At 45.0% G+C, this 23236-nt stretch overlaps 1 protein-coding gene across 3 annotated transcripts in view; it reads left to right on the top strand.

Annotated features, from left to right (window-relative positions):
- IKBKB (inhibitor of nuclear factor kappa B kinase subunit beta) overlaps nucleotides 1–2397 on the top strand; it is an 81934-nt gene extending 79537 nt beyond the window's left edge. For all 3 annotated transcript variants that reach the window (XM_061550727.1, XM_061550726.1, XM_061550728.1), the window contains exon 22: nucleotides 665–2397. In XM_061550727.1, the coding sequence (XP_061406711.1) occupies nucleotides 665–694 (30 nt within the window). In that variant the 3' untranslated portion in view covers nucleotides 695–2397. The remainder of the gene's footprint in view (nucleotides 1–664) is intronic.
- Nucleotides 2398–23236: the final 20839 nt, after the last annotated feature.

The raw sequence follows: 23236 nt of genomic DNA, 5'->3' as shown, positions 1-23236 counted from the left end.
TCATAATACCCATGAACTCCAAATAACGTTTTATAACAGTTTACTTGGGCATGTGGGAGCTGGCCTGACCATGTTAGCCACATGATGCAACCATTGCTGTGATTGTGGGATGGCACTCGCAAGGGCCTTCGTGGAATCATAAACGTGCAAAACTTCCGTTAAATTAACTAAAAAAAGAAGGGATGTGCCGAAGAAACTTGTTTCACTCCAGCTTTCACTTAACGTAAAAGGCAACGTCACATTCTTTAGAGGAAAACCGTTGCAACGTGAGAGGTAAGAGTTAATCCTTTTGGTACCGATTTTCGTCTCGGCATGAATACAATGCAAGCCGCAAAAACCTGGTCAGTGGAGAATTCCCCGGGCAGAGTTATAAATGAGCACCAATTGTAAATATGATTCGTGAAGTCTGCTTGCCCTCTCTCTGTGAGTGTCCCACTCACTGTTGTTGTCCCCCTGGGGCTCTTGCGCTATTTTGTTTTTCATGAACACTGGGAAACGTGCTGGCTTGGGTGTGTGAACCAGGCTTGATGGATTGGCTCGCGTTTCCACGTCAGCGCTACCATGTTGACTTGACACCACGTTGGCCTGCGTGCCACCCCGGTCTGAGTGCCACGCCGGCATAGCTGTGATTATGAATGGTGCCTCCCCTTTCCACCTTGTGTAGACCTTGGACTGGAGCTGGCTCTCAAGCTAGCGACTGGAGTCGCCACACACACACGTGTCACATGGAGCAGGAGAAGACGAGCAGAACCGGCGGATGGGTTTTGCTATGGCTTGGGCAGGACACGCGCACCACCAGCAGTTTGGTGTTGGACTTGGGCGCTCTGTAGCTTTATCGCCTCGCGTTATCTGCATGTGAGGACTTGCGTGAACCCTTTCAAATGCAACAAATGAAAAAACACTATTTTTTAACTGCTGTATATTACATTTTTGGACTTTCTCTCTTAACCTCTTTTTATATTTTTTTGACAAGACTATGTAGAAATGAGGTGGCTGCGGCTCAGCTGGTTCATGGTGTAGAAATGTCTTAGAATTAATAAAACAAATCTAAATAGAATCTTCTGTTCCACAGTACGTACTGCCAGTATTGATGGTGACACGCTAGATAACGTTCCCTCGACTGGTTCGTAGCTCAAATCGTCGTTGATTTAATTGCCAATAAAGCTCTATCGGTAAAATTCCCATTGGCTCGAATTTGATACAGAGGTTTAGGTTCATTATGACAGTGTCGAGGATTACTGGACCGTTTTACAATGTAATTTGATTGTGTATTATTGGTTCAAACATGTCGATGGTCTGCCATTCCGGTGTTGCAATTTGAGGGGTTTATACGTCAGGGATGGCATTGAAACGTGCGTCTTTCTAGCCAGGTTGAAAACGTCACATTTAAGAGTTGGGAGAACCGAGCTCAATGTTTGAGTTGTAGGTTTTGATAAATGGTGCCTTGTAGGCTGGTTTTAGGTTTTGGCAGCGCACGCAAGCTCATGGCCTTCGACCTTTGCTTCGGAGTTGAGATTGGTGGTGTAGCCACGCAGGTTTTATCACGCGCTTGAAGCCTCTCCTGCGGCTGCAGGGGCGGCACGGTGCGCAGGAGGTGGCAGAAGGACAACGTGGGTCTGGGACCCATCTGTGCAGGGTTTTAAAAGTTTTTTTGTGTTTTTTGTCCTCCCAGTGACTGGCCACAACAACCCCAATGCAGGACCAACCTCCCCCCCCCCTAAAAGCCTGGAGGCTCACTGATATGTTCTGTGATAAATAAATAAATTTTATTCCTGTTGTTTCCAACAGTTTGAGAGGTAGGTGGACTGGCTTTGCGATTAACCTTCATTGTGGGAACTGTTGAGGTGGAGAATTGTGCCTGAATGAAATGTACCTAGAACATCAAAGTGTGCCGTGTTCAGGATGTTTAATCAAATGCCGCTATGATCCGATACGTAAGGCAAGTTTAGAGGGTTGGAGACGTGACCTGGTTGTTGGTGGTGGTTATCAGTAGAGTTATCTTTGTACAGGAACATTTTGACAGTGCTGCAATATGTGTATAAACCTCCACCGTATTATAGAACTCTGTGATGCGTTAGGTGCACGAGTTCCTCTGACACGGTTTTTGTTTTATGTTGCCGTTCGTGTTATTTCTGTAAATTTAAATACCCGTTCTTATGGACGTCATTGATTGCATTGCATGGGGCTTTCCTACGCTCGCTATTGTATGTTATAATATTAAAATGTGGATTTAAGAAGATGAAATGCATTGGGTTAAGTGTAGTGTCTAAACTACAATCCTCACACGACTCCTTACGGTATTTACATACATGTAACTCCATAACACACTCATGTAACTCAAAATATAACACTCTCAAATATCTTCTTGGTTCTTTCGGTAAAGTCACGTAGAAGGGAAGCAATAAAATAATAAAAATAAAACATAATAAAATAAAATAATTCTCAGGACGTTTCGGCTACAACGCAAGCAGCCGTCCTCAGGTGCTTCAGGTGAAGCTTCACCTGAGGACGGCTGCTTGCGTTGTAGCCGAAACGTCGTGAGAATTATTTTATTTTATTATGTTTTATTTTTATTATTTTATTGCTTTCCTTCTACGTGACTTTACCGAAAGAACCAAGAAGATGGATCCCTGCAGTCACGAAAGCTTTAAATCGAAACTCTCAAATATATACGATACATGTCAGAGAGCATAGTTATCGTCCCGGTTTTTTAACAATTTGCTCTGAATGGTGTGATTTATTTGCGAGCTCATGCCAGAAGATAATGCAATTGAAATGTGGAATACCGCTCTTGAGTCATGCATTTGTAAATCTTTGGCGTTTACTTGTTACGTGACATTTTAATTGTTTTCCAATAAACCATTTTAGATCGTCGGATAGAACTCTAGTCCTCCGTTGACGACACCTATCGTACGTATCACTAATTCTCAGCTGGAATCGGTGGGGCACAAAGGAAAGAAATACCGAGAGCCCTCTGCAGACAACGGACGCTCAACATCACGGGCATGATTGTGGCATGAAATAGAAATGCCACTGCTGGTGTGTCTCTTGCAGGAGGCTTCCTTTGCCAGAAGCCACAGGGACAGCGCTTCTTGCTCGTCGTGTGCTTTTATGTCGAGTCGTTATTCTGTTGTACTCTGTAACGCGTGCTTACACACATTGTATATACAATGAGCCCGATTAGGTGGGCGGAGATTTAATAAAGTGAAGACGAACATTACTGCACATGATTGGAGTTTCTTTTTGACCAGTCGTTGGCAGCTATCCCACCGCTACTCACGACTCTTCCAATATTGTCTTAACGATATGCGGCTTCTCCCAGCATGTTTGTTTGTTTTTTTGCAAAGGAGGCCTCTAAAATAATGTTATTTTATCTTTCACCGTTCTGGATAATTTTAATGTAGGATTTGGACGATGACATTCCCATGCAATGGACAGTTAAAGTGTCGCCTCTCAAAATGCCCACGGTACTTTTTAAGTAATTTTTTACAAAGACTAGGTGATTGAAAGTGAACAATTTTACTTTGCAAACAGGCTCAGCGATGTAGAGTGATGGGGTCACAGCCAAACCCGCAGTCTCAGCAGTGCCGGCTCTGTTGCTTTGATATCGGCAGAACTTTAGTGCTGGTGACGGCTGGTAGGTCATTTATGGTTGGGCAGTGTGAACAGTAGGCGTGGACAATGACTGAATCGCAGTCATACACTCGTGTACCTACGGTTCATCAGTATTGTGCACTAAATCATTTAGTCCTCACGATCGTATCGTAATCATCTCAACTATTCTCACTACTGCTGTTATTACAAATGTAGTGACACCGACATTGCGGTCTTCGACGGTAGGAGTCTTTATTTGTTCAGACACGAGACACGGTCTCCCCCCCCCCCCTCCTTACATATCCCTCAAGCCGCTTTCTCGAAGGTTCATTGACCCACCAGCCAATCGCCTTCCCATTTTCTCTCACCGATTCCTTGCAAAAGGTTTCTATTTGGTGTTTTGAACATCTTAACACCCGTGTTATTGCCAGAAAGGGTCAAACTTATTCTTAAATTTCACACGTGAATTCTTTGGGTTCACAAGGCAGCAGCACTGCTGTGGCTTTCGGCGAGCGAGCGCGTGCCCCGTTTGGACGAAGTGGTGCCACCTTATTTATTTGTTTATACCTTGCCACTATTCGTCTCAACTCGCAATAAAGGTTTCTGATTGTCTACCCAGTGACACTGATTATGATGACAACAACAAAGAAAACAAACACGAAAAGCGCAATTTGCGGAAGCCAACCCCGTTTGTTGCTTTAATTAAATAAAAAAACGTGGAACGTAAATTAAAGCATTTTGCATTAATAATTTAAACTACGTTTTAAATGTTTTGTTCTTTTCCACTTGTTGTTGAAAACATATCATGGAGGTTGTGAAGGGGAACCCAAATCGGAGCTTTGTCCACCAGGGGGCGGCCTGACACCCCCTGCCTGCCCCACGCAAAGTTTCCCCTCTGGGTCGGGCCCGAGTCTCTTGTGAGGTCCGAGAGGAGACGCCTCCCTCTGCTCCTCGCTCTGTGTCGCAGGCAGAGTCCGGCGCCTGGCGCAGGAGAGTGGTTCACTTTGTCGTTGTGGCACTTATTGACTTGGGCTGGTATGCAGGATGTCGTGGGTTCGATCCGCACCCTGACGTCTGTATCATTGGAGTTTGCATGTGTCTCTCTCCCCGTGGTCGTTTGGAATTTTCTCCGCGTCCTCTGGTTTCTCCTTCACATTTAGAAACATGCGTTTAGAGTATTTGGCTCCTCTAAATTTCCACGTGATAAGCCACCTCATTGGGCTATCATTTGTGGCCAGGTCGCATCTGAAAAACAGATCTGTAACTCAGTGTGCCTTACCTGGTAAAATAAAAAATAGTTAAATTTGTGTGGCGCATCACTCGGGGGGTGATGCTTTCAAGTAAACTGCACAACCATCTTGAAGTTTGCTTTACGATGTGCACCCCACAGAGAAGCAACGACATTAATCTCCATCATCATCATCATTGGTTATGTTCAGTCCACTTCTGGATGAAGGCCTCCTCCTTGAGACATCTCTTGATCCTGCGATGCAAGAATGAATTTCGCGTCTGCACAAGCGCTGATCTCACCGACCCATCTCCGAGGCGGACGTCGTCTTGGACGCGTCCCATTGGCTGCCACTCCACACTAGTCTCGATCTTCAGCCATTCATTCGCTCGAGTGACGTGTCCTGCCCAAGTCTCACTTGCTTTTCTTCACGGAGAAGTGTCTTTAATCTATGTCTGTTGAACTTCTTTCGCGCCGTCCGTAGCCAACCGTGATAATCGGGAGGTGCGGATGTTGTCTCATCCGAGTGTTCCTCTTTCTCTCTCTGCAAGCCTTCTTTGAGCACTTTTCAACGTGTTCCGATTTTATTGTCAATGAACATGTTTGTGATCCATGTTGTCTTTGCAGGTAATAGGCATTAATTAAACACCTCTTTCAATAATTTAGGCTTTTTTGGGGTTAGATCGCGTAAATATAAATGTGCTGTACTAGTAACGAATTGGCATGTTCTGTTTACGTGACAAACCTTACTAATTGGCTGTGTCGGGTGGTGGCGGGTATAACGACACATTTAAATTTACGCGATCTAAGCAAAAAACCTTTTATGGATGATATTGGTCGCGAAATCTTACTACTCCGTGTTAAACAAGCGCCGTCTTATTTTGGCACATCCCTATGTTACCTTCCTTGATCAAGTTCATCTTTCTAAATGCCCCTCCAGCCTAGATTTGAAGCTTTCGTGACTGCAAGGATTCATACTCTTATATCTTTTCGGTAAAGTCACGTAGGTAAAAAATAAATACTAATAAATAATATAAGAAATAATAGAACTAAAATAATAAATCACGACGTTTCGGAGGCAACACAAGCTTCCGTCTTCAGGTGGAAGTACTTGATACAGAAATTGTGCTGTGACTGTTCCACCTGAAGACGGAAGCTTGTGTTGCCTCCGAAACGTCGTGATTTATTATTTTATTTCTTTTATTTCTTATATTATTATTAATTTTTTTCCTACGTGACTTTACCGAAAAGACCTAAGAGTACATCTCCAGCCTGCTTGCTGTCTTTCTCTATGCCATCATCATCGACATACAGCTCGTACAATGTTTATGTACAACTCTGGATGGTTTAAAATAGCCATTGTCAATCATACTGAACTTATCGCAATATGTTCCCGAGTTCAGTTGAAATATCTTCCAAGTGTAAAACTTAAAGTAGATTCTTTTTAAACAACAGCAAGAAGTAAACATCATTAACACGTTGCCAAGTTTAGTTGAAATGTAAAACTTTAAGTAGATTATTTTTAAACGACAGCGAGAAGTTAACATCATTAGGTTCAAATCCCCCGGTACAGTCTTTATCATGGTGTCTCTCCGTGTCAATAGCACCACAATGGTAACCATTAAATAAGAAACTCAAGCTGCTCAGGGTCTAATGAGGGTAGTGCAACAATGTTATGTACGTCAATCCGCATTGTACGTTGCAAATCAAATTCAGAAGGTCGCACCTTGTGATCCATATCTAACATTAAGCCACACTGAAACCAAATTGGGAAATAAACCGTAATTGAAGAATAAATATGTATGAGGAGGTTGTAAATGTAATAATCATTAGCAGCACATGTGCCACTTTTGTATGTAGGTTAGTGATGGTTGGGTGGCTGTCCTGGTCTCACGGTCAGCGTACTGGACTTGTAATCCAGAAGTCATCGGCTCGATCTCTCGTCTCGGCAGTTGACACGAGGTGCACGTCTCTTAAATCCCCCCCCCACCACCACAGTCCGTCAGCAGGTCACGTGAACTGGGGTAAAGTGTGGCTCCTTCCACCTCTTCCATGACGACTGACCAGGGTTAAAGATTAGGCCAAAATATGATCTGGGTGGATGCCTTTTTTGTCAGCAGTGTCATTAGGGGCTGTCCATAAATGACGTCACGCACCTAGGAGGGGGGGGGGGTCAGACATTTGTGACGATGTGTGACGAGGGGGGGGGGGGGTTTGAGAAATGTGACGTCGCATCAAAATGCGCAACTTTAAATATAGACAACACGTTCTATTTAATTAAATAGACTTTTTTAATAAATGTTTTCTCCTACAACATCAGAGTGCAGCGCCACATTAATTACGCACTACAATGACAATAGTTTAAAGCGATTTGAAGCATGTTTTATTTTTTTGGGGGGGGGAGGGGCAGAGCTTTGTGACGTCATATTTGAGGGGGGGGGGCTGACTTTTTGTGACGTCGTGTGACGAAGGGGGGGGGGGGGGTCAAAAATCGTCCAAAATTGCGTGACATCATTTATGGACGGCCCCTTACATCAACTGGACATCTGTTAAACAACTGGACATCTATGAAAAAGAGCTTTATAGCTCATCAGATTCATTCAGTATAAATACACATTCTGATTCTGCCGAGCAAGCAATTGCAGGGCTGCAGCGTTACTGTTCGTGTCTCTGCCACACCGACTCGTGTGCATGGCACACGCAGGGCATGCTGCACCGTTGCGTTATCGCCCATTGTCTTCGACCGTGAAGAAGCCACGGTCCTAGACCCCTCCCCACTAACAGCTGACAGCATCCAGCCCAGCTCCCTGCTGGTGAAGTAACACGTACAGGGAACACGTCGTCATGGCCCGCGGGGTGGGGGGAAGTGTAAATCAGCTCACATCGAAAATAAATAGAAACGAAGTCTCAGCCGCGGCTCATTATTCATCAGTCACAAACCGGAGGCGTTGTGCCATCTCTGCGAAAATGAACCAACATTGGCTCCATAACCCCGGCTCACACGCACGCAGCATGTGTGGCGTGCGGTATAAGTGATGTATTCCCCGCAGCCTTAATTAAAGCCCCTCGTATCGTCTGTGCAATCATTCTTCCCCTGAGCTCGTGGGCACCCCCCCCCCCCTCTCTTTGCACGGTCGTTATATCCGGCGCGACGGTCGTTATATCCGACGGCGTTGTTCCACACAAAGATCACCCACCCACCGCTTCTATCGCTTCATCCGACCAGCCTTATTTAAACGACCTCAAACGCGATTCACGTATCCTTTATATAACCCGATGAAGCCACAAATGCATTCGATGTCCCTTGTGTTTCGCAATTATATGCGTGTGTTTGTGTGTATATATAGATCCTTGTGGGGAGCGGTAGTGTAGTGGTTAGCGTGCTGCGCTACGAACCCGGTCACACGAGTTGGATTCGCTCTCACGGCTTATTATAATTGTCTGAACCGGTCACGGGCCTCCCCATGGTCGACTCCAGCCTCAAATGAGTACCTGGTGTAATGTGTGAACATCGCCACTAGGGAGACAAAGGCGGCCAGGCGTGGTGTTAGCCACCCACCCCCTCGTGTGCCGTTACAGCCTTCATAGGTGCTCGCTAACAGCACTTGCTCCATCAGTCTGTTCAGGCTATACAGGGAAGCTTTGTTTTTTATATAAAGCCTACTTTTGAATGCAAGTGGACTCGTGTTCAAAAATAAGAGGTGGAAAAGTGCTTGCTCATCTCTGCTACGTACCCTCAAATTGCGTTGGAAATTTCACATTGCTATGGTAGGGGTGCGTCCGACAATAGGAAAGCAAGTGTTCGCTTCCGATACAGTTGTATTCTTCGTGTTTACTGCCAATAATAATAAAACAAAATTGAAAGAAAATGTGACAGAATGGAAATTTGAAACAAAAATAAACTTTATGTAAATTTACGATGCAGAACGGTTTTGAACTGTTTCTTGACACGTGATTCCACGTTCTCCGAGTTGGGATTCCCATTTTGTCTGAAGTGTGGCGATGGTGGTACTCGTGACCTGTCGTGCTGTCACGCAGGCTACGTGAGGAATCCCAATGCTCTGCTGCTCACGAGACCCAGTCGTTGAATTCTGTTGTTGGATATTACATTCGCCATGACATTACACGAAAAAACCCTCTAATTTTAAATTAGACAGAACTGGAACTGAAATTGAGAAGTGACTGAGACTGCGATTGAAACTCAATATTTTATGAGGTGCACATCGGTGGTTCAGGGGGTTAATCATATTTTGAGCGTGGCTGAGCCAGCAACACACAGATCTGGGTTCAAGCCCACAAAGGCCACGCGTAACTTTGGAGGTTGTTTAGTTAACAGTAAACACATGAAAAATGATGCCGAATGTATTCCTCGGTGAAACGGTGTACACATTTTTTTTTTATAATTTAGATAGTTTTTCAACATTCCGCTTTGCTAAAAAAAAAATCTATTGCCATGTTTGCCCACGTGACAACTTTATTGGTTGGGTTTTGGAGGGTTATAATTAAAAATGCCAACACAGTCTAACCCCCCCCCCCCCCCCAAAAAAAAATACCTGTGAATAATGAGTGAAGGAACTGCATTCCCAGTACTACAGAGCACAATGTAGAACACCGATCACAATCATTATTAACACTGCCTTATAGCGGGAAAAAATACATATATATAAGATGAATATATACTGTAATAGGTTGATTTTTCAGTTCATGGGCCAAACCTTCACAGAAGACAGGCAATCTTGATTTGAAGCTTTCGTGACTGCAGGAATCCGTACTCTTTGGTTCTTTCGATAAAGACACGTAGATAGAAAATTAATAGATCACGACGTTTCGATCGCAACACAAGGTGAGACAAACCCAGCAGGAGAACTGCTGACGCAGGAGAAAGAGCTGCTGCAACGCGAGGTTACCCAGGCAATTGCTTGAAGTTTTCAGCGTGAGTGTGGTTAATTTTCTTGATTTCTTCGCTCTCCAAAAACATTGTAATGGTCTCGCCCTAGCCACTACAGACTGTGCAGCCCATAACACACAGTTGCTTTCTCTGTTGTTGATTGTTGTAAGAGCCTGTGAATGTCACGGTTGACAGACTGGGAATGCGCCGAGTGAAATCTGCGTCTCCGTGTTGACACAAGCGCTGGGGAACACTTGTCTCCTTTGGTGGCCTTGAGCCAGAGATGGAAATTCCACATTACTTGGCTGAGGCCAGTCTCTCTATAGAGGATGATCACCGCTGATAAGCTGGATCAACATCTCACGAACTACTTTTTGCGATTAGTTTGTTGTCTTTCCCCGTACCTCCGATTTGCACGGTTGGCTGCGTACGGTGCGAAAGAAGTTCAACATACATACCAAGATGTGAACTCACAACCTTCTGAAAGAGAGGCAAACTCTCTGCTACCAGCACCATTTACTGCTTGTTGCAGACATTTTCGGTTCAAATCCCACGGCCACCCTGGTTAATACCTGCAGTATTACCTGCGGTATTAAACATACACATGAACACCCTCTGATTCGAAACGGACATTAAGAAATCCCGTGAAGATATTCGAAAAAGAGCAGTCCATGTGTGCCGACAGCACAGTCTGAATTTCCCAATTTCTAAATGGTTCACAAATTGGTTAAACATATACACAGCGCCTCCATGAGAGCCACGCGCAAGGAGAGTGGTGCACGTACCAAATGTGTTAAGTCAGTATTATTATGTATAATGTTCGTGGAAACAATTTGTATGCATGTATGTTGAACTTCTTTCGCACTGTACGTAGCAAACCATGATAATCGTAGGTGCATTTTGACCATTTGCAACTAAAATGTGTTTAATACTGAAAGCAAGGCCGTAATTATAATATATATTGGGGGGGGGACACATCCCTCCCCCCCCCAATATTCAAATATATGTTCAAAATACCCCCCCCCCCCCAATATATTGCTATAAAATAGATTTCCGTTTAATCTTAATTTGAAGCTTTCGTGACTGCATGAATCCATACTCTTTGGTTCTTTCGGTAAAGTCACGTAGGTCACGTAGATTTCTGTTTATATGATTGTGGTTATGGTTGTACTTGATTAATCCCTAATCTCTGCCATTACATACAATGAAACAAGAAAAGGTAAAAAAGTAAAAACAGAGCAATGTAATACAATGCACTATTAGATATTGTAAAAAATAAATGAAAAGTCCATCCTATGTGAAATTCGTTTTCAAATTTAGATTTTTTTCTGGAGGGGGGGGACCCCCAGACCCCCTGGAAGATTTGGTCCCCCCCGATGTTGACTCCATGGCTACGGCCTTGACTGAAAGGACACTGCCCCCAACTACTCAATGACCAACAAGCAAAACAACGCGGTCAGGAATCTGCGTTATGTTTGGTGGTTAAGGAGGATATTGTCTGTCAAAACACTTATGGTGAAGCCAGGTTCTCATGTAGAGTGAGCACAAGAAAGCATCTATATCAATTAGAGATGTCACCAAATTCAGTTTATCTCCGTAATTAAAACTAATACCTCTAAATATATCAGATGACTTCCATGCTTGCTGACCACGCATTGCAGAGAAGGGCAATGTTTAATTTTGATCACTAAGAGCACTGCGAATGGAGCTGTAATTTATTTAACTTGTACCGCCTCATTGGGATGTGTGTTGTCAATTCCTGTACAAGGAGTATGTTGCATGAAGAAGGCAACCAGATTACCGTGAGAAACCAACACAAACGAAGACATAACATTCAAAGGTTCACACGGAAGGGTTAACAAACCTACTTCCCGTACTGCCATCCCGTGGCCACCTCGCAGCCCAATAGACTTTGGGCAGGGATTAGGGACGTCACAAATCTGTGTGATCCACCAATGTGGGTGCCACGGTGGCGAGATGTTAACGACCTCGCCTGGTGTACAGGAGGTTGTGGGTTAGATCCAGACCCTGAAGCCTGTATATTTTGAGTTTGCATGTCCCTCTCCGTGGTCGCGTGGATTTTTCTCCGGGTCCTCCAGTTTTTTCCCTCCACATTTATAATCAACATCTCGCGTCTATAGTATTTGGCTACTGCTATAAATTTCCACGTGAAAAGCCACTTTGCTGAGCTCTCATTTGTGGACAGATCACTTAGTGGGCCTTACCTGGTAAAATAAAATAAAAAGTTAAATAGACCCTGATGGGGGTTTTAAAGTCATTGTGTTTGCAATAAGGTGTCGCTGTGGCTCTAAATGACTGTAGCTCGGGCAAGGATTCATGATGATACTGCTGTAGGGGGCTACCCACAGCCAAGCCACTCTCCGGACTGGTTCTCGTGAGGCACACAATATATTTTTTCAGGGATTTCAGGATCAACGGTCCTCATGGAGTCGCGAACCGCGGGTAAAAATCGAATTTACAGGGATTAGCAGACTATTGTAATGAGGACAATTTTTGAAATTTCTGCTTGTATATCTGCTTGCAAGTACCGAACACAATAATCTGGGCCACCCCCTCGTGTGACTTGAGTTCTTCTGAGAAAGAGGAGACCCCCCACCCTCCGCATATGTACACCCATTTCACTTCGAGATCTGTAGGACAATGACGACATGGCCACTTACATTTTCCACTTACAAGTGGGCAGCAATGTTAACGTGTCCAAGCACGGGCCATTTAGCACACGGTTGGCTACGTACGGTGTGAAATAAGTTCAATGTACATACATGGAAGAGGGCAAGCGAGTTTATATCACACATTTTAAAAGCGTTCCTCTCACAATTAATGAGCAACGACACGAACAACATCTGCAACCCGCCGCAATTCCGTTTAATTCCAATGCTGCTCATCAAATGCAAAAGCATGGCCTCACATTGCACTGGCCCTGGCAGTTGTTTTTCTTCTTTTTCTTCTTCTCAAATTGGCACGGCCACCCTTGTGGCGTCTATGCGACGCCCCCACACAAACCCCGCCACCGTTCCCTTACGAAGGGTGAAAGGGCCACGGGTTTGCAACACGATATTAATCCCGCAGCTCGACTGAGTCGGGGCCCTATCCAATATTAACGATGCGATCGGCGTAAGCCGCTACGTGGTTTGCCTGGCCCTGAGCGGCTCCCCGTTGTAACGATAATGCAACCGTTGTTTTTGGTTTAAGATGTATCAGTAGTAGGTTTTCGCGACCAATATTATCCAAAGTAGAGGTTTTCTTGGGTTAGAGCGCGTAAATATAAATGTGTCGTTAAACCCGACACCACCACCCGCCACAGCCAAATAGCAAGGGTTGTGACGTAAACAAAACGTGCCAATTTGTTACTAGTTCAGCACTCTGGTGTGTTGGAGACACAACAATTACAATTCTATTTCGATTTAAAGCTTTCGTGACTGCAGGGATTACTCTTCTTGGTTCTTTTGGTAAAGTCACGTAGAAGGGAAATAATAAAATAAATAAAATAAAACAATAAAATACAATTCTCACGACGTTTCGGCCACAACGCAGGACGGCTGCCTTCTACGTGACTTTACCGAAAAACAAACTTTGAGATAAGAAGGCTCATCTCATCGAGTCGCTCACATTTCTGAAGAGATGCCGCGACACTAAGGTAATACCGATCTCATTAACATGCTAATTTTCACCTGGCAGCCCTTTGATTGGTGGAAAACCAACCACCGTCGGGTTGGCTGCCCACCACTTACATTGTCATTGGCTGCTGACATTTGGGCTACGCCCATTTAAAACCCTTATAACAGTTTGCCTTTGGAAGCTAACCCCCCCTTTCCTGAAGACGACCGCTTGTGTTGCGATCGAAACGTCGTAGCTTTTTATTAAATCCTCCTGTTTCGGTCTTTAATGTTTTTTTGTGTGTTAGTTTAACAAGTAGGCTTTTCGCAACCAAATGTGCTGAAGTGGTAACTAGTTTGGCACGTTTTGTTTACGTGACAAACCTTACGAATTGGCTGTCGGGTGGTGGCGGGTTTAACGACACATTTATATTTAAACGATCTCACCTAAAAAAAAACTTATGCATTTTGTGTTGCGGGGTATATAGCTCAGTGGGTAAGGCCCACTGAGCTCTATAGCTCTTTTTCAGAAGAGGTTTGTCCACAAATGATAACTCTGTAAAGTGGCTTATGATGTGGAAATTTATAGCAGTAGCCAAATACTTTAAATTTCGATTTAAAGCTTTCGTGACTGCAGGGATTTCTTGGTTCTTTCGGTAAAGTCACGTAGAAGGGAAGTAATAAAATAATAAAAATAAAACATAATAAAACAATTCTCACAACGTTTCGGCCACAACGCAAGCAGCCGTCCTCAGGTGAAAACCAGGTCCGTCGAGGCGACAGAGTCTGAATGAAACAGCACACGAGCTTGGAGCATATATATAAGCTGGGCGCATTGACAAAGGAATTTGCATATCAAAATGAATTTAGCATATTTATGGGAAATGCAGGAATGTGATTAGTACTGCATATGCATGTGCATTATGCAGGATTAACAGCATCAAAGGGAGCTGCAGTTACTGCTGCTGCAGCAGTTGCTGCTGCTGCTGCAGTTGCTGCTGCTGCTGCAGTTTCTGCTGCTGCTGCAGTTGCTGCTGCTGCTGCAGTTGCTGCTGCTGCTGCACTTGCTGCTGCTGCTGCACTTGCTGCTGCTGCTGCACTTGCTGCTGCTGCTGCACTTGCTGCTGCTGCTGCAGTTGCTGCCTTATCCATTTTAATATAACACTATGTATTATTCTACCCACCCTAATGTGTATCATACTGCTATATGTTTACTGTACAATTACGACACCATACATTACTCTGCACACTGCACCATGCCAGTGAGTGGAACGTGGTCTGAAAGTCACCGTAAACGTGAACACAATCAGTTAAGATCCGAAATGGTTTATTACGTCCTTCCAATGATTGCTAAGCCAGAATCCATCTTCTCGGTTGAAATTGTCTCTGTGTTTGTATATGTGGATCGCCTCATGAACGAATCTCTCATGATAGCCAGATGGCTTGCAGAGAACCTCTGTCTTGGAGAAGTCAATGTCATGTGAGCCCACTGAATTGTAACAGTGATCTGCCACGGCTGAGGTGTTTGTCCTACCGTGTTTCAGGTCTGCCTTATGTTCACGGATGCGGTCCGAGACATGTCGTTTGGTTTCTCCAATGTAACTGCTACCACAGAGGCAACTTAGTTTGTAGACGCCAGGGTACTGTATGTCTGGAACCACATCTTTTACAGACGGGACCAGATCACGGATTTTATGTACTGTGTTGAATCGGACCTGGATCTTGTGTTTAATCAGGATTTTGGAGATCTTTTTTGTGACCCCAGCAATGTAGGGTAAGGTGATGGTCTTGAAAGGCTCCTCAACAGGATCCTTCTTGATGGTTGGAGTGATGGCTTTGCGGATTGTGTAGTCGGAGTAACCATTAGCCTTAAGAGCTTGGCGTACGTGTTTGAGTTCACTGGAAATGTGTTCATGGTCGGAGATGCATTGGGCTCTATGATATAGAGTCTTGATGAGGGAATTCTTCTGGGATGGATGGTGGTGGGAATCCGGTTTTAGATAAGCATCCGTGTGGGTGGCTTTCCTGTAGACAGAGTGGCTCATTGAACCATCAGGTCTCCTTTTGATTAGGACATCCAAAAAGGGTAGCTTGCCATCATTTTCGACTTCCATGGTGAATCTGATGGCTGGGTGTATGGAATTGATGTGGTCGAGAAATTGGTCTAGAGCAGGCCGGCCATGTGGCCAGATGACAAAAGTGTCGTCTACGTACCTCTTCCATAAGGTCGGGCGTAGAGTGGCAGTCTGGATGGCGTCCGTCTCAAATTTCTCCATGAAGATGTTGGCTACAACCGGAGATAGGGGAGAGCCCATTGGGGTGCCCTCAATTTGCTTGTAGAAGGTTCTATTCCAGGTGAAGTGTGTATTGGTTAAGCAGTGTCTCACCAGGGGGGGTACCCCAGCATTCAGTCCTTGATGAACCAAGTCTTCAATGATTGCGATGGTGTCAGGCACAGGCACCTTGGTGAACAAGGAAACCACATCAAAACTGACAAGCAGGTCGTCTGGGGACAGGGCAATCCCCTTGATTGTCGATACCAGGTCAGTAGAGTTTAGTACTGCAGAGGTGGTTTTTCCAGTGAAAGGCCGTAGGATTTCGGACAAAAAACGAGCCAGTTTGTAAGTGGGGGAGTTGATAGTAGAGACAATGGGACGAAGAGGTGTATCTTCTTTATGTATCTTTGGCAAGCCGTACAATCTTGGTGGCCTGGCTGCAGAAGGTTTCAACGAGAACTGTTTGGTCTGATCAATTAATGCGGTTGAAGCAGAAATGATGTTGTTGGTTTTGGAGACGAGGCTGTTGGTGGGGTCTTTTTTATTTTTGTATAGCTGCCATCTTGAATTTTGTTGTTGTATTCTATTTTGTCCATGATGACAGTGGCATTGCCTTTGTCGGCTGAATACAACAACAGAATACAACAACAACATTCAAGAACTACTCAACGATGGCAGCTATACAAAAATAAAAAGAGACCCCACCAACAGCCTCGTCTCCAAAACCAACAACATCATTTCTGCTTCAACCGCATTAATTGATCAGACCAAACAGTTCTCGTTGAAACCTTCTGCAGCCAGGCCACCAAGATTGTACGGCTTGCCAAAGATACATAAAGAAGATACACCTCTTCGTCCCATTGTCTCTACTATCAACTCCCCCACTTACAAACTGGCTCGTTTTTTGTCCGAAATCCTACGGCCTTTCACTGGAAAAACCACCTCTGCAGTACTAAACTCTACTGACCTGGTATCGACAATCAAGGGGATTGCCCTGTCCCCAGACGACCTGCTTGTCAGTTTTGATGTGGTTTCCTTGTTCACCAAGGTGCCTGTGCCTGACACCATCGCAATCATTGAAGACTTGGTTCATCAAGGACTGAATGCTGGGGTACCCCCCCTGGTGAGACACTGCTTAACCAATACATACTTCACCTGGAATGGAACCTTCTACAAGCAAATTGAGGGCACCCCAATGGGCTCTCCCCTATCTCCGGTTGTAGCCAACATCTTCATGGAGAAATTTGAGACGGACGCCATCCAGACTGCCACTCTACGCCCGACCTTATGGAAGAGGTACGTAGACGACACTTTTGTCATCTGGCCACATGGCCGGCCTGCTCTAGACCAATTTCTCGACCACATCAATTCCATACACCCAGCCATCAGATTCACCATGGAAGTCGAAAATGATGGCAAGCTACCCTTTTTGGATGTCCTAATCAAAAGGAGACCTGATGGTTCAATGAGCCACTCTGTCTACAGGAAAGCCACCCACACGGATGCTTATCTAAAACCGGATTCCCACCACCATCCATCCCAGAAGAATTCCCTCATCAAGACTCTATATCATAGAGCCCAATGCATCTCCGACCATGAACACATTTCCAGTGAACTCAAACACGTACGCCAAGCTCTTAAGGCTAATGGTTACTCCGACTACACAATCCGCAAAGCCATCACTCCAACCATCAAGAAGGATCCTGTTGAGGAGCCTTTCAAGACCATCACCTTACCCTACATTGCTGGGGTCACAAAAAAGATCTCCAAAATCCTGATTAAACACAAGATCCAGGTCCGATTCAACACAGTACATAAAATCCGTGATCTGGTCCCGTCTGTAAAAGATGTGGTTCCAGACATACAGTACCCTGGCGTCTACAAACTAAGTTTCCTCTGTGGTAGCAGTTACATTGGAGAAACCAAACGACATGTCTCGGACCGCATCCGTGAACATAAGGCAGACCTGAAACACGGTAGGACAAACACCTCAGCCGTGGCAGATCACTGTTACAATTCAGTGGGCTCACATGACATTGACTTCTCCAAGACAGAGGTTCTCTGCAAGCCATCTGGCTATCATGAGAGATTCGTTCATGAGGCGATCCACATATACAAACACAGAGACAATTTCAACCGAGAAGATGGATTCTGGCTTAGCAATCATTGGAAGGACGTAATAAACCATTTCGGATCTTAACTGATTGTGTTCACGTTTACGGTGACTTTCAGACCACGTTCCACTCACTGGCATGGTGCAGTGTGCAGAGTAATGTATGGTGTCGTAATTGTACAGTAAACATATAGCAGTATGATACACATTAGGGTGGGTAGAATAATACATAGTGTTATATTAAAATGGATAAGGCAGCAACTGCAGCAGCAGCAGCAGCAAGTGCAGCAGCAGCAGCAAGTGCAGCAGCAGCAGCAAGTGCAGCAGCAGCAGCAACTGCAGCAGCAGCAGCAACTGCAGCAGCAGCAGAAACTGCAGCAGCAGCAGCAACTGCTGCAGCAGCAGTAACTGCAGCTCCCTTTGATGCTGTTAATCCTGCATAATGCACATGCATATGCAGTACTAATCACATTCCTGCATTTCCCATAAATATGCTAAATTCCTTTTGATATGCAAATTCCTTTGTCAATGCGCCCAGCTTATATATATGCTCCAAGCTCGTGTGCTGTTTCATTCAGACTCTGTCGCCTCGACGGACCTGGTTTTCACCTGAGGACGGCTGCTTGCGTTGTGGCCGAAACGTCGTGAGAATTGTTTTATTATGTTTTATTTTTATTATTTTATTACTTCCCTTCTACGTGACTTTACCGAAAGAACCAAGAAGATAAATACTTTAAACTCATGCTTTTAAATGCGAAGGGGAAAACCGGACGACCCGGAGAAAAATCCACGGGACCACGGGGATAACATGTCAGCATGCAAACTCGAAGGCGAGTTAGTTAACATCTCGCCACCATGGCGCCTGAGTGTCACGTGCTTTGCGATTCAGCACTTTGTAAGTGGGTTGGTGGGTGGCACAAAGATTGTTGTACAATCTGAACCCCCCCCCCACACCCACTGTGCCTGGTTGCTGTTTAGCGAGGTAGAATGCAGTTCAGCAAATGCGTTCAACAACTATGTGTGCCTCCACTAGCAGGAGCTCCGGAAAGCACAACTCGTCCATGTTGACCAGTCGTCCTGGAAGAGGTGGGAGTGCCCACGCTTCACCCCACCACGCAGACTTGCCGGTCGACGAACCGCGTTGCACCCATTTATACCGTTGGGTGGACTGAGGCATTGCGATTTAATATTTAAAAACTTGCCGTCATTTCAACTTCCATACGCGAAATCAAACTTAGAACTTCTGAATTGCAAATCCAGTCAATGTTCCAACCGTCGCACCCTGACAGCTTCCCTGTCTGATATATAAAAACCGTTTAGTCACCTGGTTCCAACCATAGAAATGCAGAATTTCCACCACAGGCTCGGGGCTGCTTAAGGCAATGCACATCACGCCAATGCTTAAATGATCTTGTGAACACTTTCACTATAAACTTGTGGACGGTAGAGCCAGGTAATTCGGTGTCTGAGCAGGCCTACTCACGAAAGGTTCAAATTCCCATTAGGCTCAACTCGACCCATCGATCCCTGTGAAGTCAAGAAAAAAATACAAGTTCCACTTTGTGGGAAGTCAAGTGGTCGTCCTCTACAGTAACCGATCCTTGCCACTGAAATGTGGAATTCCCATTACTAACAGCACCATTAAATTGATAAAAGCAATCAACGGAACTAGGATAATTTCACTTTATAATCCGTGTTTAATTGCGTCCATTTGGCACACACTGGGTTCCCATTAAGCGGGAGAAATAGCTCAACTGAGTCAAATCAAGTGTCTTAAGTCAAAGTTGCGTGACTTACAGCTTTCTGGAACGGAATTGTTTCCCATTAACCGCCACTAATGGAGCGATGCGCTGTGATAACGAATACGCGTAGTAATGTGCCTGGAGAAGAAATCGTTTGATTGCTGCGTGCCACCTGCTACGACATCTGGTTCAGAAACACCGCGGTCATTAACGGAAAATATAGAAAAAAAAATGGAAAAACATGCAGAGAAGCGTGGAGAGATGCGTGCTTGGAATTACACTGAGAAGGAGAGCGAGGAGCACACAGAACACATGCAGGTGCATTACATCGTCCCAACTATTATTATGAGAAGTGCGGGACGATGGAAGATGGCGAAGAGTGATGACGGAGTGGCAGGCAGCCAAGCAATGAAATGCATGCGAGAGGTCACTCAGCGTGCAGATAACGCAATGAGATCGGTTCTTGTGTAGATGGCAGGTACGCTGTTACATCGCAGGATGATGAGATGTAGTGACGGCTTGGGGACGCCTTCATCCGGCAGTGGATTGATCACAGCCGATATTAATGCTACTTCTGTGTTCATCCTTTGGATTAACTAAACTTTTATTCAAATAGTAAATGTCAATTGTAATCCTAGATCTATTGCATTTGAATGGTGTCCAGGTGTGTCTCTCACAGCCACTGCAATTGAGTTAAAGACCACATTTCGTGACGTCCAAATTCTACAATCGGTTGTGAGATTGAATCGAGGACTACTCGGGTTAATGGAATTCCACGTACGGTGCTCGAGATTGACTCGACGAGTGTCCGCCGCTTGTAAATAACCTCATTGTCCAACTTCCCACCGGGGAACTCCGGAGAGTTTCACGCAGATCGAATGTCCATTGGTCAAGCACATTGAATGTCCATTGGTCAGGCACATTGAATGTCCATTGGTCAGGCACATTGAATGATCACCCTCCACTCCACCACGCCGGGTGTCAAATCGCGCTCTCCAGGCGCACAGTGCTGCTGGATGAGGGCCTCCTCGCAGTCGCGTGGGGCAGCAAGGGTTACATTGCACGGATCGGCGGGTGAACGTTCTTACATTGCAGATGTCGTTTTTGTGTTGGAGACACTGTTGATCATGTTGAGCTCATGAAGGTCACCAACACACTCGATCCTGGTCTGATCTGGATGCCATATTGGGCGCCAGTGCAATGCAGACTCGGTGTTGCGAATACAGGATGTGTTTTAGTCCCCCGAGTTACCCCGGCCACTTTGATAACCTATCACATCTTTCAATGTGCCCTGCAGACCTCAAATGACCTCCAGCAGGAAGCAAGTCTGCTTATTGTATTCCGCCAGCACATGAATAACAATACCACCGCTCATTTGCAGCCATTTGTCAATCCACTGCTGGATGAAGGCCTTCGAATGCCACGTCGCCTCTTCACGTCGCCGTCGTTGTAAGTGATATGCCGGCACGCTCCGCTGATCCCGTGCCCATCTAGCGGCCGTGCTGCTACTGCTGCTCTTCGAACAAAGACGGCCACCGCATCGCGCGCACGCGCTTTCATATGTGCTTCTGTGGCCGTCTGGAACGCTCTTCCGATATTGGGAAGCCACTGGGAGCTATGCACTTTTAAATAATTTGGATTTAAATCTCATTTCTTTAGAACTGCATGTTGTTGTGTTTAGTTTGGTGTCCTTTGCCCCCGCACCTCCGATTTGCACGGTTGGTTACGTACGGTGCGAAAGAAGTTCAACATGCATACAGCTCGATCATGTATTTTTTTTTACCATACTTCACAATGCTCGTCAGTGCGGGTTGGCGAAGGTGGCAGCACCCCGGGGCCGTTTGAGATGTCATTAATAACTGGTGTTAGCCGTGGCCAGGAATGAAATTCAGGTGGGTGAGTTTCGTAGCGCTGAACGGCAACCACCACTAACCTCCCCCCAATTCATAAATAAAATATTCAAATGACCTTGTACATTTTCCATTATTAGCCAGTTAACGCGAGTCCAGCCATTAAAATAGTGTCGTGCTCATGGTAATATCGCAATTACAAGATGTGTGATGAATAAATAAAAGAGATCATGAATATCTCATTCAAATTGAAGAAAAAAAACTTTCCACTTAATTCGCCCTCTGCTTTAACACTAATTAGCAAATAACAGTACTCGGTATATTTTCACACATCCCACTCTCGCGTGTTCACAAGCTGCCAGAAGATTAGCAAGGTTGGCTACGTACGGTGCACAAGAAGATCAACATGCGACCAAAACGTCGTCAATGCCAAGCGTCATGGTTAGCATGATTTTGTTGTGTTCTGTCGAGTGGACGTTATGTTGCCGTGTTTTTCCCACAAGCTCTTATTTATAGCGGCTCTTTCATTGCGATTATGATTACGTGTGTATGCATTATTAACAAACGAATCAGAAGATTAGGGGACTCTAAGTAGGGTTGGTCTTTTAGGTACAATCTGAAAACATACCTGTTTTCACTTGCATACACGTCTGTTTAGGTTACGTGCATCTGACATGAGATTAATCCTTCTTCGTTTTATTTATTCAGAGTTTTAGCTGAAAGGTATTTATTTGTTCAAGGTTTGATTATTTATGTAACGTGAAGTGGAGGCCTTGTGTGAATGACGCTGTATAAAATCAAGTTTTAGTTGATTGTGATTTTTTTTACTCCCAATTGTATCCAAATTCTTCTACAATACCAGCACCAGACACACAACAAACGAGTGTTTATTTCACTTAGGAACACACACAAGCGCCGGGCACACGTCGGATACCGCATCCACACGCCACCCCATTCGCATCCTTTCAGTCTAGCTCCATTCAGGGTTATCGCCTCCTACGGCCAGGATAAGTGGGATATCCATACGACGAGCATTCAATGGGTGAAACCAGTGATTTATTTTATTCATCAATGACGTCAAGAATTTACAAAGGGCCAGAGAAATATCGAGAATCAGAATATTTATTTCTACTGGAGGAACGCGATGAGCTATAAAGCTAATTTTCTTAGATGTCCAGTAGGGACACGGGTTAAGAAGGTTACAACAACACACAATACAACAACACGATGGGAGTGCAAAGTACGGTAAAGGCATACAAATCACCCAAAACACAAAGAAAACGAAACCATCCCCATACCACCAGGCAAAGCCCACTGGGGTACTGTATTAACCTATTTTCCCACACACTGGCATCTCGCTGCTCAAGCCAGCACACCCCAGCGGCCTCCTGTCTAATCGTAAACTCAACACATTTGTCCTCAAATATAAAAAAAACCATATATAATATCTGGCGTTTGGGGCAATTTTCCTTCTTGACTGCTCTCTCCTATGAAGAACGGCCATGCTCCGGCCACTGCTCCCGCTCCTCCGATGGGCACGGTTGGCTAGGCGCGGTGCGAAAATAAGTTCAGCACACGTTGCGAGAAATATCACCTATTATATCTACACATCGATGTCCTACGTGTGCCTGTGCACCGCTGCCATCGCAGTATCGCAAAACAAATGTTTTGTGTCTGTTGTCAAAAAACGTAATTGTGTTTGCGCCCAAAAGTCGAGGCGTTTCTTCTTCTTTACACCTCCATTGCTAATTATGGGCTTTGCTTAATTCACTTCAATAGTTGCAGCCCATTGCACCGCCTAATTGTGCTCCCGGCATTTAATCACGGAACAAAGGGCTGTTTCCGTTTCAACAAGCCCAGACAGAAAACAGAGCCGCGAGGTCTCATGGAAAGACCCTAGAAGTGACACATTTGGCCTTCAACCTGAT

The sequence above is a fragment of the Lethenteron reissneri genome, chromosome 12, assembly GCF_015708825.2.
Source record: "Lethenteron reissneri isolate LAM-NWPU_2019-01 chromosome 12, ASM1570882v1, whole genome shotgun sequence".
In the NCBI taxonomy this organism is placed as follows: Eukaryota; Metazoa; Chordata; class Hyperoartia; order Petromyzontiformes; family Petromyzontidae; genus Lethenteron; species Lethenteron reissneri.
The sequence above is the reverse complement of the archived record's forward strand: the minus strand, read 5'-3'. Positions and strand labels throughout refer to the sequence as shown.